Below are 13,669 nucleotides of genomic sequence, written 5' to 3' on the forward strand. Positions count from 1 at the left end.
GGTTTTCATGAAATTTAAATACTAAACATTCTTCCACATTTTAACATCTGCATGCATTCTAATCAACTTGTCACTTTTAAGTCTACATAACATACTGAGTCCTCTGATCTGGGACCTTAAACAGCTTCTATTTTGTTTCAGTTCTCCCGTATCGAAGGGGTTTTTACTCTAACTCCATGGCGTATAGAGAGTCCTGCCCTATGCTCTAGCTGAGAAGCAGGACACATGGACAGGGCACAAAATCACCTTGTCTGAGTCTGTGCTTTCCCCTGACTCCTTGATTTCTACAGGCTCCTTCTTATTTTCCACTGGTTCCTCCTCGATTTCCACTGGTTCCTCCTCAATTTCTCCAGGCTTCTTCTTGACCCCCCCTTGTTCCTCCTTGATTTCCACTGGTTCTTCCTTGATTTCCCCAGGCTTCTCCTTAATCTCTTCTTGCCCCTTCTTGATTTCAGCCTTGATTTGGGGCTCCCGCTGCTTCTTCATTACTGCCTTCTCTTTCCCTGAACTTTCAGGAGGTTTTCTCCTCAGTGAGTTGCCCTCCTTTGCAGGATCTTCAGAGTGGCGCTGAAAATCCTTAACAGTTGGAGCACCAGCAGGGGCATTTTCCCCTTTACTTTGTTCCTTAGAGCTCTGCTCAGGACATGGAGGTTTGGCAACCTTGGGCTCATCTGGCGGGATTGTCTCCCCTAGTTTGGGAGTGGCTGCTGCCTTTTCAGATGCCAGAGAGGTGGCTTTCGTGATGTTGCTCCTCTTCACGACTCTCTTGAAGGGAAGAGGCTTTCTCGGTACAACTTCCGCTGCCATTTCCCCTTCGTGCTTCTCTCCGTTCAGGCCGTTCTGCAGCAGTTGCCCTTCACTTGCCATTTCTCCTCTTACTTCAAGGATGTTCTCATCCTTTATCACAAACTGCTGCACGTGGTTGTCGTCAGGCTTCCCAGGAGGCTAAAAACAAAATCAAGATGAAGCTGAGCCTGTTAGCATTAAGCCTGGTGACACCAGAGGAACAACTCACTCGGTGAATTCATCAGCCCGGATTTGGCAGCCAACAGGCACCAGAGTCTCTGCAGAAACTTAGACCCAGCCTCATCTCAGGCATAGAGCTACAGGAGGGTTGGTGAGGTGCTCTCCTCACCTGGGGGTTGAGGAGGGTTTGATTTTAGAGAGAGACTTGGAGCAACTAAAAGTAGCTTCCAATTGATAGGGATAAACTGCAGGGTCAGATCACAAATCGCAAGAACCGCAATACGCACTCAGGGCAACGTCTCAAAAGCAGCTATGTCCTTATGTCCCATTTTCAGCAGTGATGTTGGCTCCTAGACCCTAATTCAGTGGGGCCAGATTTCCAAAGTTATTTAGGTGCCTAAATGAGCAGAGAGGCAGCTCATGGGATTTGGAAAAGGCCCCGGGCTCCTGACGCCCATTGGTTTCACTTTGAAGTTAGGTGCCCAGGTGCTTTGGAAAACCTCACGTGACGCTCATCTAGTCCTTCAGGTGCCAAATACCTGTGAAAACCTGGCCCTTCTGACAATGTTACTCAGGGTCTAATCCTGCAAGGTGCCGAGCAGAGCTGGTGGACAGATTTCATGCCAGCCCTAGTGCCAGCATCTTCGGTGGAGCTGAGCATGCTGAACGTCAGGCAGGACTGGACACCTAGGGACCTAAGGGTCTCGCCCTGACCCAGGGAAGCATACAGTGCTTGCTTTAACTCGAACGTGTGAGCTGGAGCCCAAACCCCTGGGGCTTAATTAGAACGGAGGCCTTGAGCTGGCCCTCTGCAGAAAGGCCAGTCGCATCCCCAGCTGCACACAGTGTGAGAGACCCCTGTTTCTCCTTCCAAGCGCTCCCTGTTAGCCTGTCCAGTCTAGCTCCATTCTCTGCTTGGCCATGACTCAGGCAGTGGAGGTGATAGTGAGGGAATTAACGACAGCATTGTCACCTGGCCCTATCTATCCATTATCCTTTGGTGCTGTATCTAGCTAGGGAAGACAGAATTCTTCTCCCAGGAGAAGGTCTGTTGGCACAGGGATGGAACTGTCATCGAACAGACTCTGCACTTCCCTTGCTGGCTAGTCGCACCTTTGAACCTTCTGTTTTGGGCAGTGATCCAGGGACCAGGAGGCTCAACGTGCACCACAGAGAATTTTTCACTTTGCCCAATTTCTAGAATGGCTGTGAAGCATGTCTAGGGTGGCTAATTGCACTAGCAAAGCCACAGGTGCCTCAGATATACATTAATAGTGCTCAGTCTCTGCCCAAGGAAAATGCTGGCATTCGCTGGGACTATCTCCCTGTTTTCATCGCTACCCAGCAAACTCCAACCCGGAGCCAGGCAGCCCAGTACCTTCAAGGGAAATTCCAGGACAGCGCGGCCTTCCGGTGACCACAGGCCACCTGGCACATTCCCGAGGAACCTCCCCTTGGTAACATCATTGGAAGTGCTGCTTCCAGTGCACACGTCCCCTGGCTGCCTTCTGACTGACCTGTCCTGGCCCTGCCGCCAGAGCACCTGTACAAACAGATTGCTTTGCCTACTAGAAATGGCAGAGATTCCTTGGGACCTGGAGGGCGGTTTTATCAATGGGGCTGATCTTTTCTCACAGCTGTGGCTGCTCAGGACCCTGGGAATCTAGCTGGGATCAAGGCAACTGGTCTGAACGGCAAGCCGGATCTCCTGGGGCAGGTCCCAAGGCTGGAAAGAGTGTAAGTCAGGCCAGCATTTGGCTCCCACTGACTCCCCAGCTCAAATAGCTTTGATTAGATTAATAGATTGTAAGGCCAGAAGGGACCACAGTGATCCTCTAGTCTGACCTCCTGCATAGCCCATGCCGCAGGATTTCACTGAATTCAGTCCTGTTTGAAACAGATCAGAACTTTCAGAAACACACCCAATCCTGCTTTAAATAATACCAGAGATGAAGAATCCATCGTGGCCCTCGGTAAATGTTCCAGTGGTTAATTACCCTCACTGTAAAAAACATGTACAGTACTTAATTCCCAGTCCAAATTTGTCTGGCTTCAACTTCCAACCATTTAATCTTGTTAAACCTTTGCCTGCTAGACTGAGGGGCTCTTTAGCAAATTTCTGTTCTCCATGTCGGTACTTACAGACTGTGAATACCCTTAACCTTCTCTTTGTTAAGCTACATAGACTTAAGGAGCTCATTGGATCACTATGTGGCATGTTCTCCAACCCTTTAATTATTTTTTGGCTCTTCTCTCAACCCTCTCCAACTTATTCATTTATTACCCATTTGAAGACACTGCCCTGATTCTGATTCCTGCATCTCACGTGAAAAACTTTGCAACTAGCACCAAACACTCCAGTGACAGCAGCTATCATAGAAAGACACTGGGGACTTTGGGTTTGGTATTGCTCATGGACAGGGTGACCAGACGTCCTCTTTTTAAAGGGACTGTCCCATTTTGGGGGACTTTTTCTTATATAGGCGCCTATTACTCCCCACCCCTGCCCTGTTTTTTCACAGTTACTATCTGGTCAGCCTACTCATGGACCAACTACCGACCTGGGTTGAGGAGCCTTGCAAGCTTTGATATTATTGTCTATTAACAATTAGCTCTGTTAGGAAGATTCATTACCAGTGTTTTCATCCTCTGCAGTGAGGCTCCAGCACTTTTGATCTGTTAGAAGCACAACTGTGCAAACAAGAGTAAAACTAGCAGCTTCTCCCCTCTTGCTCCCGGCAGCCCTCACTAAACCCAAATCTTAGCACTTGTAATGTCATGGACAACGACAGTCTGCCTTTCTAGCACCGGGGCATTTTCAAGGTGTACTCATTATCCCAGGTGCACAGATACTGGGGCCCTGTCAGCTTGTCAATGGGGGATGAACCTGGGACATCCAGCACTACAAGCACCAGCCATTACTAATTGTGCTAAAGGAGCAGCTCCTCTAACAGGAAGTTGTAGTAGTCTGGTATCCTGTGGCCCAGCAAACTGAGGGGGCCACGCCATACACATGTGATGGAGGAGGTTACACCAACAGCTGACCCCCAGGATACTGAACGCGGGGTACAATTCGTTCGGTACTTACATCTTCTTTGGAGTTCAAGGTGCCTTTCTCTTTCCGTTTAGCTACCTTGGATTCTTTCTCTGTTTCCCGAACAAGCTGTTTGATGAATCCCCCAGGAATCACTGAGAAAAGCAGAGATGGCGAGGAAGGGGGTGGACTCTGGTCCTCTTCCCTGATCTGTTTGCACAAGCAGAGGCTACATTATTTGATAGCATGCCTCGTGGGCTCTGGCAAAGGTCTGCTCTTCGGGCTCAGACGGCATCACAACCCCCTCAGAGAGCAGTTAGTCAGCATACATGACTCAACGAAGTCCCGTACTCTGCTATAGCATCACACGGGGGTAGCAAAGTGAGAGAGACATGGCTGGGGGCTTGCAGAGCTCTATCCAACAATCAGACATTCTCGTCGCTCATCATACCACCATCACTCACGATCTGGAACTGGACTCTCCCCTTGCTGAATTTATTCCCTCCCCAGGGCTGCATCTACTACAGGTACGTGTAGGCTAGCTTTTTATTGTAGGGTTGCTTGAGAGTCTTGGGGTTGCACCTGCTGGGTTGTTGTGGGGTTGCCTATGAGCACACGACTGTTGTCGTAGGGTCACTCATGAAGACCAGACTAGCAGCACCAATTTCTTTCCAAACAACTAAGCAAATTTAAGGGAAATATCCCACATGGAACTGCAGGGGAGCTTTCCAAAGGACTAAGGGCAGTTAGATGACATCCCCCAATGCAATTCCCCCTTGCACCTCTGAAAATCACTGGGGACTTTGCCGGAGTGGTCTAATTTGAGGCCATCTAGCCTAGTCATCGCCCCATTAACTAGCTCTCCCTCCTTTGCTTATGACATTTCAGACGTTTCCTACACGTTTCCCCGCTTGTGCTGAACAAGATGTGCAGCTGGGTTTTTTGTTGTTGTTGTGTTTACCTTCAGTTGATTTAAAGCCACTAGCTATTTAGTGGACACAAAGAAGTGCTGGATGAGTTTTCATCTGTTCCCCTGTATGCAGGCAGAAGCAGTCCAACCTTCTGAGGATACATATCCAGCACCTTTACAAGTGCCAGTGCAAGTCCATGGGTGGGCTTTAAAATGAAATATTTTGGAGTCCCTCTCCCCACACACAGCACATACTAATACTTAATGGGGGGCCCCTTGAGCTGCTTGGGGCCCTAAGCAACTGCTTAGTCTGTCTATGCCTAGTACTGGCTCTACAATGTGCTAGTGTCCCTGGCAAAGCAGCCCCAAGGGTAGTTTGCAGAAGCAGATCGAGGCCTCCATAAACCACTATCCTCTCCTCCTCTTACAAGAGTGGACATGTGTAAGGGCCTCTTCCAAAGCTGACTGAAGCCAATGGAAAGACTTGCACTGCCCTCACCGGGCTTGGGATCTGGCCCCACACACATCGCAAAGGACGTGGCTGTTGCAAAGAGGCACAGGAACAGTCTCATTTTCAAACCTAGGAAAGCTCTGACAGTTCAGGCCCTTTAAACCTTCTTACTTGTGTCTGAAAGAAGACTGGAACTTCAGACCCATGATGTCCTCTCACACGCACCTGCACATGGCTTTAACCTCAGGTGAGGATAGTTATTCTACTTTTCAAGCATATTTTAACTCTCTTCTTCTACCTGGAATTTACTGGCAGGAGCCATCTGCTCCCAAGGCAGTAGAGAAATAGCTCACAACACAAAACACAACACACAAATAGCCCCCGATGTGCTAGGAGCTAGGATGCTCACAAAGGGCATTTGTGGAAGGCAGCAGGACATGCACAGGGGGCGACAAGCGAGCCATTGACTATGAGATGCCAAATCTAATGGGTAAAGTGAAACCAAAGGAATGGATCGTGCTGGCTAGCAAATGGTTAAAGCCAGGCGTGCTTCTTGCCCCCCTGCTGAAAGCGTTGCTACTGTGCAATTGGGAGCTCTTAGCTCCTTTCAATGATCTGCTCCTTCTAAGAGCCTGAGGCCCCACACCCAGAAGAGACATGCCACGTTAGGTGGGTGCCGGAGGGAACCCTGCCCCCGCAGCAGCACGAGTGTCGTCACTTTCCTTTTGCTCCCACAGTGCAAGGCGTGATGAGATGGCCATGCTTCTGCTGTGACCGTGCCTGAGGGCTGGAGAGCTTCGGGTGTGATACAAGGAATGATGCTTTATGGAGACAAATGACACATCGACCTGGGCCCCGGACCAGACACACACACATAGGAAGGCGGGAGGAGAGAAAAAACAAAGATGTCATTAGTCCATGAGCGAGAGATGTATGAAACACACAAGCTGCTCAGCCCCATCTCACCCTTCACGTGGGGTCCGACCCAGCAGGCTGAGCAGGCCCCTCTAAGTAGCCTGGCAACCAGTGATGCCGCCCCAGGGGGAGTAGCAGCAGGGGCGGCTCTAGACATTTTCCAGCCCCAAGCACGGCGGCGCGCAGCGGGGGGCGCTCTGCTGGTCGCCGGTCCCACAGGGCCGGATTAACCTTTTGTGGGCTGGCACCAAACATATTTGTGATCCCCCACGGAGCAAATGGAGCATGGTGTGGGGAGGTCAGTCCCCAGAGCGAGGGGCCAGCCAGAGGCATAGGCACCAACTCCGTGGGTGCTCCGGAGCTCCACACACACCAGCAGCCAAGTTCCCTCTGCCCCCTCCTTGCATCCTCCTCCCCTGAGCGCTCCATGTCTCTGCCACCAAACAGCTGTTTGGGGCAGGGACTTGGGTTGGGAAAGGCGGGGTGGGGACTCTGGGGAAGGGGTGGAATGGGGGTGGGGCAAGGGCAGGGCCGGGGGGGGTCGAGCACCCACCAGGCAGAGGGGAAGTCGGCACCTATGGAGAGGCAATGGGGTATGGCATGGCAGGGGTGGCCCTGCTCCGCCCAAGGCAAGGGCACTATTTACAAACTGGCAGTTGCCAGGCGCACAGTGGCCTGCGTGGCCCTGTGCTGCCAGCATGCCCCTTCCCCTCAGGGTGGGTCTATGCCGCGCCACACAGCCCCCTCCCAACCCAACACCCCCTGACTCCTTATGGCCAGAGCCCCCCCAGACCCACTGTGCCCAGTGTTCCCCCAGACCCACCCACAAATCCACAGCGCCCTGCACACCACCACCCCTGCCCACAGCCCCACCACAATTGCCCAGCACCCCCCACGGAACCCCCAGCACACACAGATCTTCCCCACCCCTTCACAGTGCAGAACCTCCCACCCCAGGCTCCCCACAGACCCACTCCCCCAAGCCCTGCCTCCCAGCTGCAGTCACCAGCCTTGCTGGGAGGTGACTGTGTCTGCTGAGCTGAGCCGGCAACGCAGCCAGGTAGGGAGACCAGATGTCCCATTTTTATAGGGACAGTCCCGATTTTTGGGTCTTTTTCTTATATAGGCTCCTATTACCCCCCACCCTCTGTCCCGATTTTTCACACTTGTTGTCTGGTCACCCTACAGCCAGGGCTGGTCCCAGGGCCAGGAATCGCTGCAGCCCCTCGGGAGTGGTTCAATCAGCCAGCCCAGGACCTGCCCCGGCCCCGGCCAGGGTCCCTCAAGACACACTTCCCTGGGGGGCCCAGCCAAGCCCTTCACACTGTTCCCCCCACACACACACACCTGGCTGAGACTGGCCAGGCTTCTGCACCAGTCCCAGGTGGCTCAGCTCCAGGGAGAGAGCTGGTAGGAAGCAGATGGCCAGAGCCAGAGGTGCATTGGGGTCCGGCCGGGAGGCTGAGAGGAGCAGGGGGTGGGGTCGGGGTGGGTGGAGAAGAGTCCTCGGCCAGGGGGGCAGGCTGAGAGGAGCAAGTGGTGGGCGGGGGGAGCCAGTGCAGTCTCGGGGCACAGTGCAAGCGGAGCAGGCTGGGGCCCCTTCTAGCATGGGCCCAGCTCCATGGAACCCCTGTAAACCCGGCAGTGGCTGCCGCGGTAGCCCCTAGGCCTGTCCGAAATGAGCCCAGTGGGGAGGCGTGATGGAGTTTTCGGGGGGGCGCCCATCCTACCCCTGCTGGGTCACAGGCCGGCTCTCAAATCTTCCACTGCTGCTACCACGGGAGCCACCTTGAGGCGGGCGGGCAGGGAGGGAAGCCTTGGCATAGGGAGGGCACAGGTGGCTGCCAGTGTCTGGGTTTTCTAGCACACACAGAGACATATACACACACAGAGACCGACAGACACACACACACAGAGGACAGACACAGACACCCACCAACACACAGACACACACGCACGCACGCTGGCTAGGTCTGCCCAGAATATAGTTAGATAAACCAGTGGTTAAAATGCCAGTGGAGCCCCGGCGCCCTGACATCCAGTGCCCTCCCACTCTAACCACTAGGCAGGAGGGATAGCTCAGTGGTTTGAGCATTGGCCTGCTAAACCCAGGGTTGTGAGCTCAATCCTTGAGGGGGCCACTTAGGGATCTGGGGCAAAAATCTGTCTGGGGCTTGGTCCTGCTCTGAGCAGGGGGCTGGACTAGATACCACCTGAGGTCCCTTCCAACCCTGATATTGTAGGATTCAGCACTACCTCCTAGCGCGGGGAGCAGAACCCAGGAGTCCTGACTCCCAGCCCCTGCTCTCGGCAGCGGCCCTGCTTTCAGCACGGTGGGGGTGCTGGGCAGTGGATGGCTAGAGGCCCCTGGCACTGACACCAGCCTAGATCAGCAGGGCAGAACTCAAGCTGGGGTGCTCTTTACGTGCTCAGAGTCAGCGAGCAGAGCAGAGTCTTCCCCTTTCTCTTGGGGCTCTGAATTATCCCCAGGCTCTTCACAGGCAGGCAAAGGGCCTGGGTAGCCCAAGGCCGGACACTGCTGTTGGCACTAGCCCTGCCTGCACTGGGGCTGACAATTGATTAAAGGCAACACAGACATCCCTGGCCAGCACTGTCCTCATTCTTCCCTGCTGTGGCAGTAGCTGTCCCCGTCCCCCTCTGGGGCCATTTCCAGCATAGGCTCAGCTTGCTGGTGTGCACAGGGGTGGGTGTTAACCAGACATCCCCAGGGTCTTCCCCAGACTGCCAAGGATTGCCATTAACTGCTCGGGTGCAACAAAAGCATAAGCCTTGCCCATGGCTCCCTGGACAGGAATGGGGGCTGGGGCATTGGCAGACATAGCACATCTCTCTGACACCTTCCCTCCAAAGCTCTCTGGGCTGCACAGACATGACTTTGGCCCCACAACATGGCAGTGAGCTGAATATTATACCCATTTTACAGCTGTGTTTGCACTTGGCAGAGGAGCTGGGAACAGAACCCAGACGCCCTGGCTCACTGCACCACCCTCTCCCCTTCCTCAGCTGTGCGAGGAGCATGGGCACTGCACACCAGTATGGTCACCCTGGCTGGTCAAAGCAGACACCCCCTGCCAGGAGGAGGGGCGACATCATCCCATCTGCCACCAGATTCTGACCTCCTTCCCTGCTCTCAACAGTGACTGTTGATCTCGAGGTTTGTCTCGTGCTGAAGCCAGTGACAAGAGCTCCTCGTGACTGCATGGAGAGCCAGGTGAGGGCCCGTGAGCTCCCTGCCAGCAAAGGCCATGCCCTGCCTCACAGGGTCCATTTTACACCAAATAGTGAGGGGGAGAACAATGGAGATCTCTCTAGAATAGTGGTTTTGAGGTTTTCCATGTATCCTCCCAGGCCTAGCCGCATGGAGGGGCTCCAACAACGTGTGGTACTTGCAGGTATGCTGTAAAGCTGGAGAGAGCAGCTCCCCCTGCCACGGGACAGCACGCCGCGCATATCCCCCTCCCCAGCGTCCCTCACATGGACTCCTGCAGTCCTAACATGTCCCCCATCGCTGGCAGGAGTGGCACACCCAGCCGGGAGCTGCACAGGGGCGATGGAGGTTAAGATTCTGTGCTGCTCACCCAATGCCTACTGTCCTGGTAGCTTATTAATATGCAAATTGGGATGAATTGTCTCATAGATTTTTGAATGGGAGATGCCCCCAGACCTCATTGACAGACTGAAATCTGGGCATGACGGCCTCCCCAGTCAGAACTTTCCTTAACTCTTTTGCTGTGCATTGCATATTCAAGGCAGCAGTGTCAGCAGCCTCTAAATACAGGTTACTGGAATGTAACCCACAGGCAGACCAGACACAGGCCTCGAGGGGACATTTCATTGCCGCAATTCATGTTACCTCCGAGCAAATGAAAATTCTTCCTCCCTTATCCTGAAAAGCAGCTCTGAGCTGTGAGCCTTGGTGAGTTTAGTTGCCAGTCACTCTGCTGAGAGGCTGAACATGAGTGAGGGTTCCACACGATAAAGACTTTCCATCACTTTATGGCCAGACGTCTACTGGTGAAGTTAACACTTCATTCAGAAGCAAACAGCTCACAGAGGAAGTTGAGAAGCAGCTTCCAAAACTAACACATGAAACCCAGGTGCTAGAGACACTGATACAGTCCTGCGGCTTCGGACTGCAAACCTTACGAGCTGTAATTACGTCAGGCAGGACATTTGGTCCCGGGTGTTTTACGCTAAACTTGTTATTAAGAGCAGCCACGCTGCAAAGTTCTCTCCAGAGCTACCGTCAAGGATAACAAGCAGAAGGGCTACTCAACTCCGGGCCTCAGGGCTTCAGCCAATCTCTGGCTTTTGGAGACCTAATATGGGGAGCAAATGATCCCATAACTGCTACTGCCAGGTTCTTACACCTTCCTCTGAAGTAGCTGGTGCTGCCACTGTCAGAGACAGGCTACTGGGCTAGAAGGATCATGGATATGAGCAAGAGTTCTCAAAATGAGATTCTGGCCAGAAAGCGGTTTGTTTTTGCTTTCCAGGAGTTCAGTGCCCTGCAGCATTACTGAAACTGGTGGTTCTGGGAGGGGGAGGAGAGCAGGGCAGATAGTGATGACAAACAACAAAACAACAGTCCTGGTGAATGAATCATGTAGTCTAAAAACCAAGAGAGTGACATACCCTGTGCTGTCCTTACACACACACACACACACACACTCCACCTCCCCTACGATCCCCCCCCACACCCCACCTCACCCACACACCCTCCCTACAAACACCACCTCCCCCACCCCCTCACACACACACCTTCTCCCACACATACACACACCCACACACACCACCTCCTCCACGCAGCCCCCCACACCTCACCCACACATCCTGCCCACAAATACCACCTCCCCCATGCACCCCCCCACTCCCCATACACACCTCCCCCATGCACCCCTCCACACACACACACCATCTCCCCCCCACACACACTACCTCCTCCATGCAGCCCCCCACACCTCACCCACACACCCTGCCCACAAACAGCACCTTCCCCACGCACCCCCCCACTCCCCACACACACCACCTCCCCCACGCGCCCCCCACACACAAACACCAGCTCCCCATGCACCTTCCTACACACACACACCACCTCCCCCACACACCCCTACCACACACACAATTTCTGTTTGCTGGGAGAGAAAAACCAGCCAATGGATGCAGTCCACCAAAGGCAAACCTGTTACTGTAGCCCTTCATAGCTAGCTAAAAATAGCCCCCCACCCGCTTTTGAAAGTCAAGAGCCCAGCAACAAGCACACTCAAAAAAGCCCATTTTGGATCCCAAAGCAACACACGTCTCCTTCAGGACACAAACCAAACCCACCGACCAAACAAGCCAAGCAGAGACTCTACCTTTTGTACAAGCGGCTCCGTGGGATTCAGGGAGTTAAAGTCCTAGACAGACGCCCGGTTCTATTAGCAGCTAAAAGATCCTACCAAGCAGAAAAAGCAAAGAGAGCAAGAGACCAGTGGAAAGGAGCTCCCCCCTGGCCGCCCCTCCCTTTCCCCGCCCCCTGCCATAGCAGCTGCTGAGTTGACACATGTCATTGCTAAAAATAAAGCCCAGCTCCAGGTTTGAGTGAGGGGACTGGCTGCTCCGAGGCCCATGGCCAAACGGGCTGGCAGGCAGGAGAGTTTTGGGGAATTCTATAAAGGGGAAGATGAGGGAGGGGGACATCGTTCCCCACCTGCCACCCCCCCCCAGGCCACTCTCCTTGCAACTCACACACACTCTTCATCCACACCGACCTGTCCATGTGAGCACACAGCTGAACATAACCAGATATTTGGGGACTGAAGAAGGTCTGATGCAAAGGGAAGAAAGTTTCCATCAGCAGTTTAAGAATGTTCTTTGGTGAAACACGTCCCAATGGGATAAGTCCCGGCAGCGAGCTCAGCGGGCGGGAGCGGCTCCAGCCATCCACGCCCAGGCTGCACATCCCGCTGCTGGCACTTGGCAGGTGCTGCCTGCTGGCCCAGCAGCCGGGAGGCCCTTGCACCACCCCTGTTCTGGCTCGGAAGGAGTCCAAGCAGCCCTGTTGCTAATAAGACGCAGCAGAAATAAGGAGAGCTTTAGGTTCGACGGGGACAGGTGAGCAAAGCCCACAGGAAAGTGGGGAACAAGACCTGGGAGATGGGTTGGAAACGGAAGGGAGCACGGGCTATAATGGCAGAGAGAAAGGAGGGTCAGGGCAAAGCTGGGAGGCAAGATCAGACCAGTATCTTAGATGCCTATATACAAATGCAAGAAGTATGGGTAATAAGCAGGAAGAACTGGAAGTGCTAATAAATAAATACAACTATGACATTGTTGGCATTACTGAAACTTGGTGGGATAATACACACGACTGGAATGTTGGTGTGGATGGGTATAGTTTGCTCAGGAAGGATAGACAGGGGAAAAAGGGAGGAGGTGTTGCCTTATATATTAAAAATGTACACACTTGGACTGAGGTGGAGATGGACATAGGAGACGGAAGGGTGGAGAGTCTCTGGGTTAGGCTAAAAGGGGTAAAAAACACAGGTGATGTCGTGTTGGGAGTCTACTAGAGGCCACCTAATCAGGCGGAAGAGGTGGATGAGGCTTTTTTCAAATAACTAACAAAATCATCCAAAGCCCAAGATTTGGTGGTGATGGGGGACTTCAACTATCCAGATATATGTTGGGAAAATAACACCGCGGGGCACAGACTATCCAATAAGTTCCTGGACTGCATTGCAGACAACTTTTTATTTCAGAAAGTTGAAAAAGCTACTAGGGGGGAAGCTGTTCTAGACTTGATCTTAACCAATAGGGAGGAACTTGTTGAGAATTTGAAAGTAGAAGGAAGCTTGGGTGAAAGTGATCATGAAATCATAGAATTTGCAATTCTAAGGAAAGGTAGAAGGGAGTACAGCAGAATAGAGACAATGGATTTCAGGAAGGCGGATTTTGGTAAGCTCAGAGAGCTGATAGGTAAGGTCCCATGGGAATTAAGACTGAGGGGAAAAACAACTGAGGAAAGTTGGCAGTTTTTCAAAGGGACGCTATTAAGGGCCCAAAAGCAAGTTATTCCGATGGTTAGGAAAGATAGAAAATGTGGCAAAAGACCACCTTGGCTTACCCTTGAGATCTTGCGTGACCTACAAAATAAAAAGGTGTCATATAAAAAATGGAAACTAGGTCAGATCACGAAGGATGAATATAGGCAAATAACACAGGAATGCAGAGGCAAGATTAGAAAAGCAAAGGCACAAAATGAGCTCAAACTAGCTATGGGAATAAAGGGAAACAAGAAGACTTTTTATCAATACATTAGAAGCAAGAGGAAGACCAAGGACAGGGTAGGCCCACTGCTCAGTGAGGAGGGGGAAACAGTAACGGGAGA

General features: G+C 52.7%; 1 protein-coding gene across 2 annotated transcripts in view; it reads right to left on the reverse strand.

Moving 5' to 3' along the window:
• MYO18B (myosin XVIIIB) overlaps positions 1-11,778 on the reverse strand; it is a 203,622-nt gene extending 191,844 nt beyond the window's left edge. For both annotated transcript variants that reach the window (XM_030583194.1, XM_030583195.1), the window contains exons 1-4: positions 11,655-11,778; positions 6,084-6,209; positions 4,055-4,210; positions 247-945 (exon numbers count right to left, since the gene is read on the reverse strand). In XM_030583194.1, coding sequence (XP_030439054.1) covers positions 247-945; positions 4,055-4,210; positions 6,084-6,122 — 894 coding nt within the window. In that variant the 5' untranslated portion in view covers positions 6,123-6,209; positions 11,655-11,778. The remainder of the gene's footprint in view (positions 1-246; positions 946-4,054; positions 4,211-6,083; positions 6,210-11,654) is intronic.
• Positions 11,779-13,669: the final 1,891 nt, after the last annotated feature.

This window comes from Gopherus evgoodei, chromosome 13, assembly GCF_007399415.2.
Source record: "Gopherus evgoodei ecotype Sinaloan lineage chromosome 13, rGopEvg1_v1.p, whole genome shotgun sequence".
Classification (NCBI taxonomy): Eukaryota; Metazoa; Chordata; order Testudines; family Testudinidae; genus Gopherus; species Gopherus evgoodei.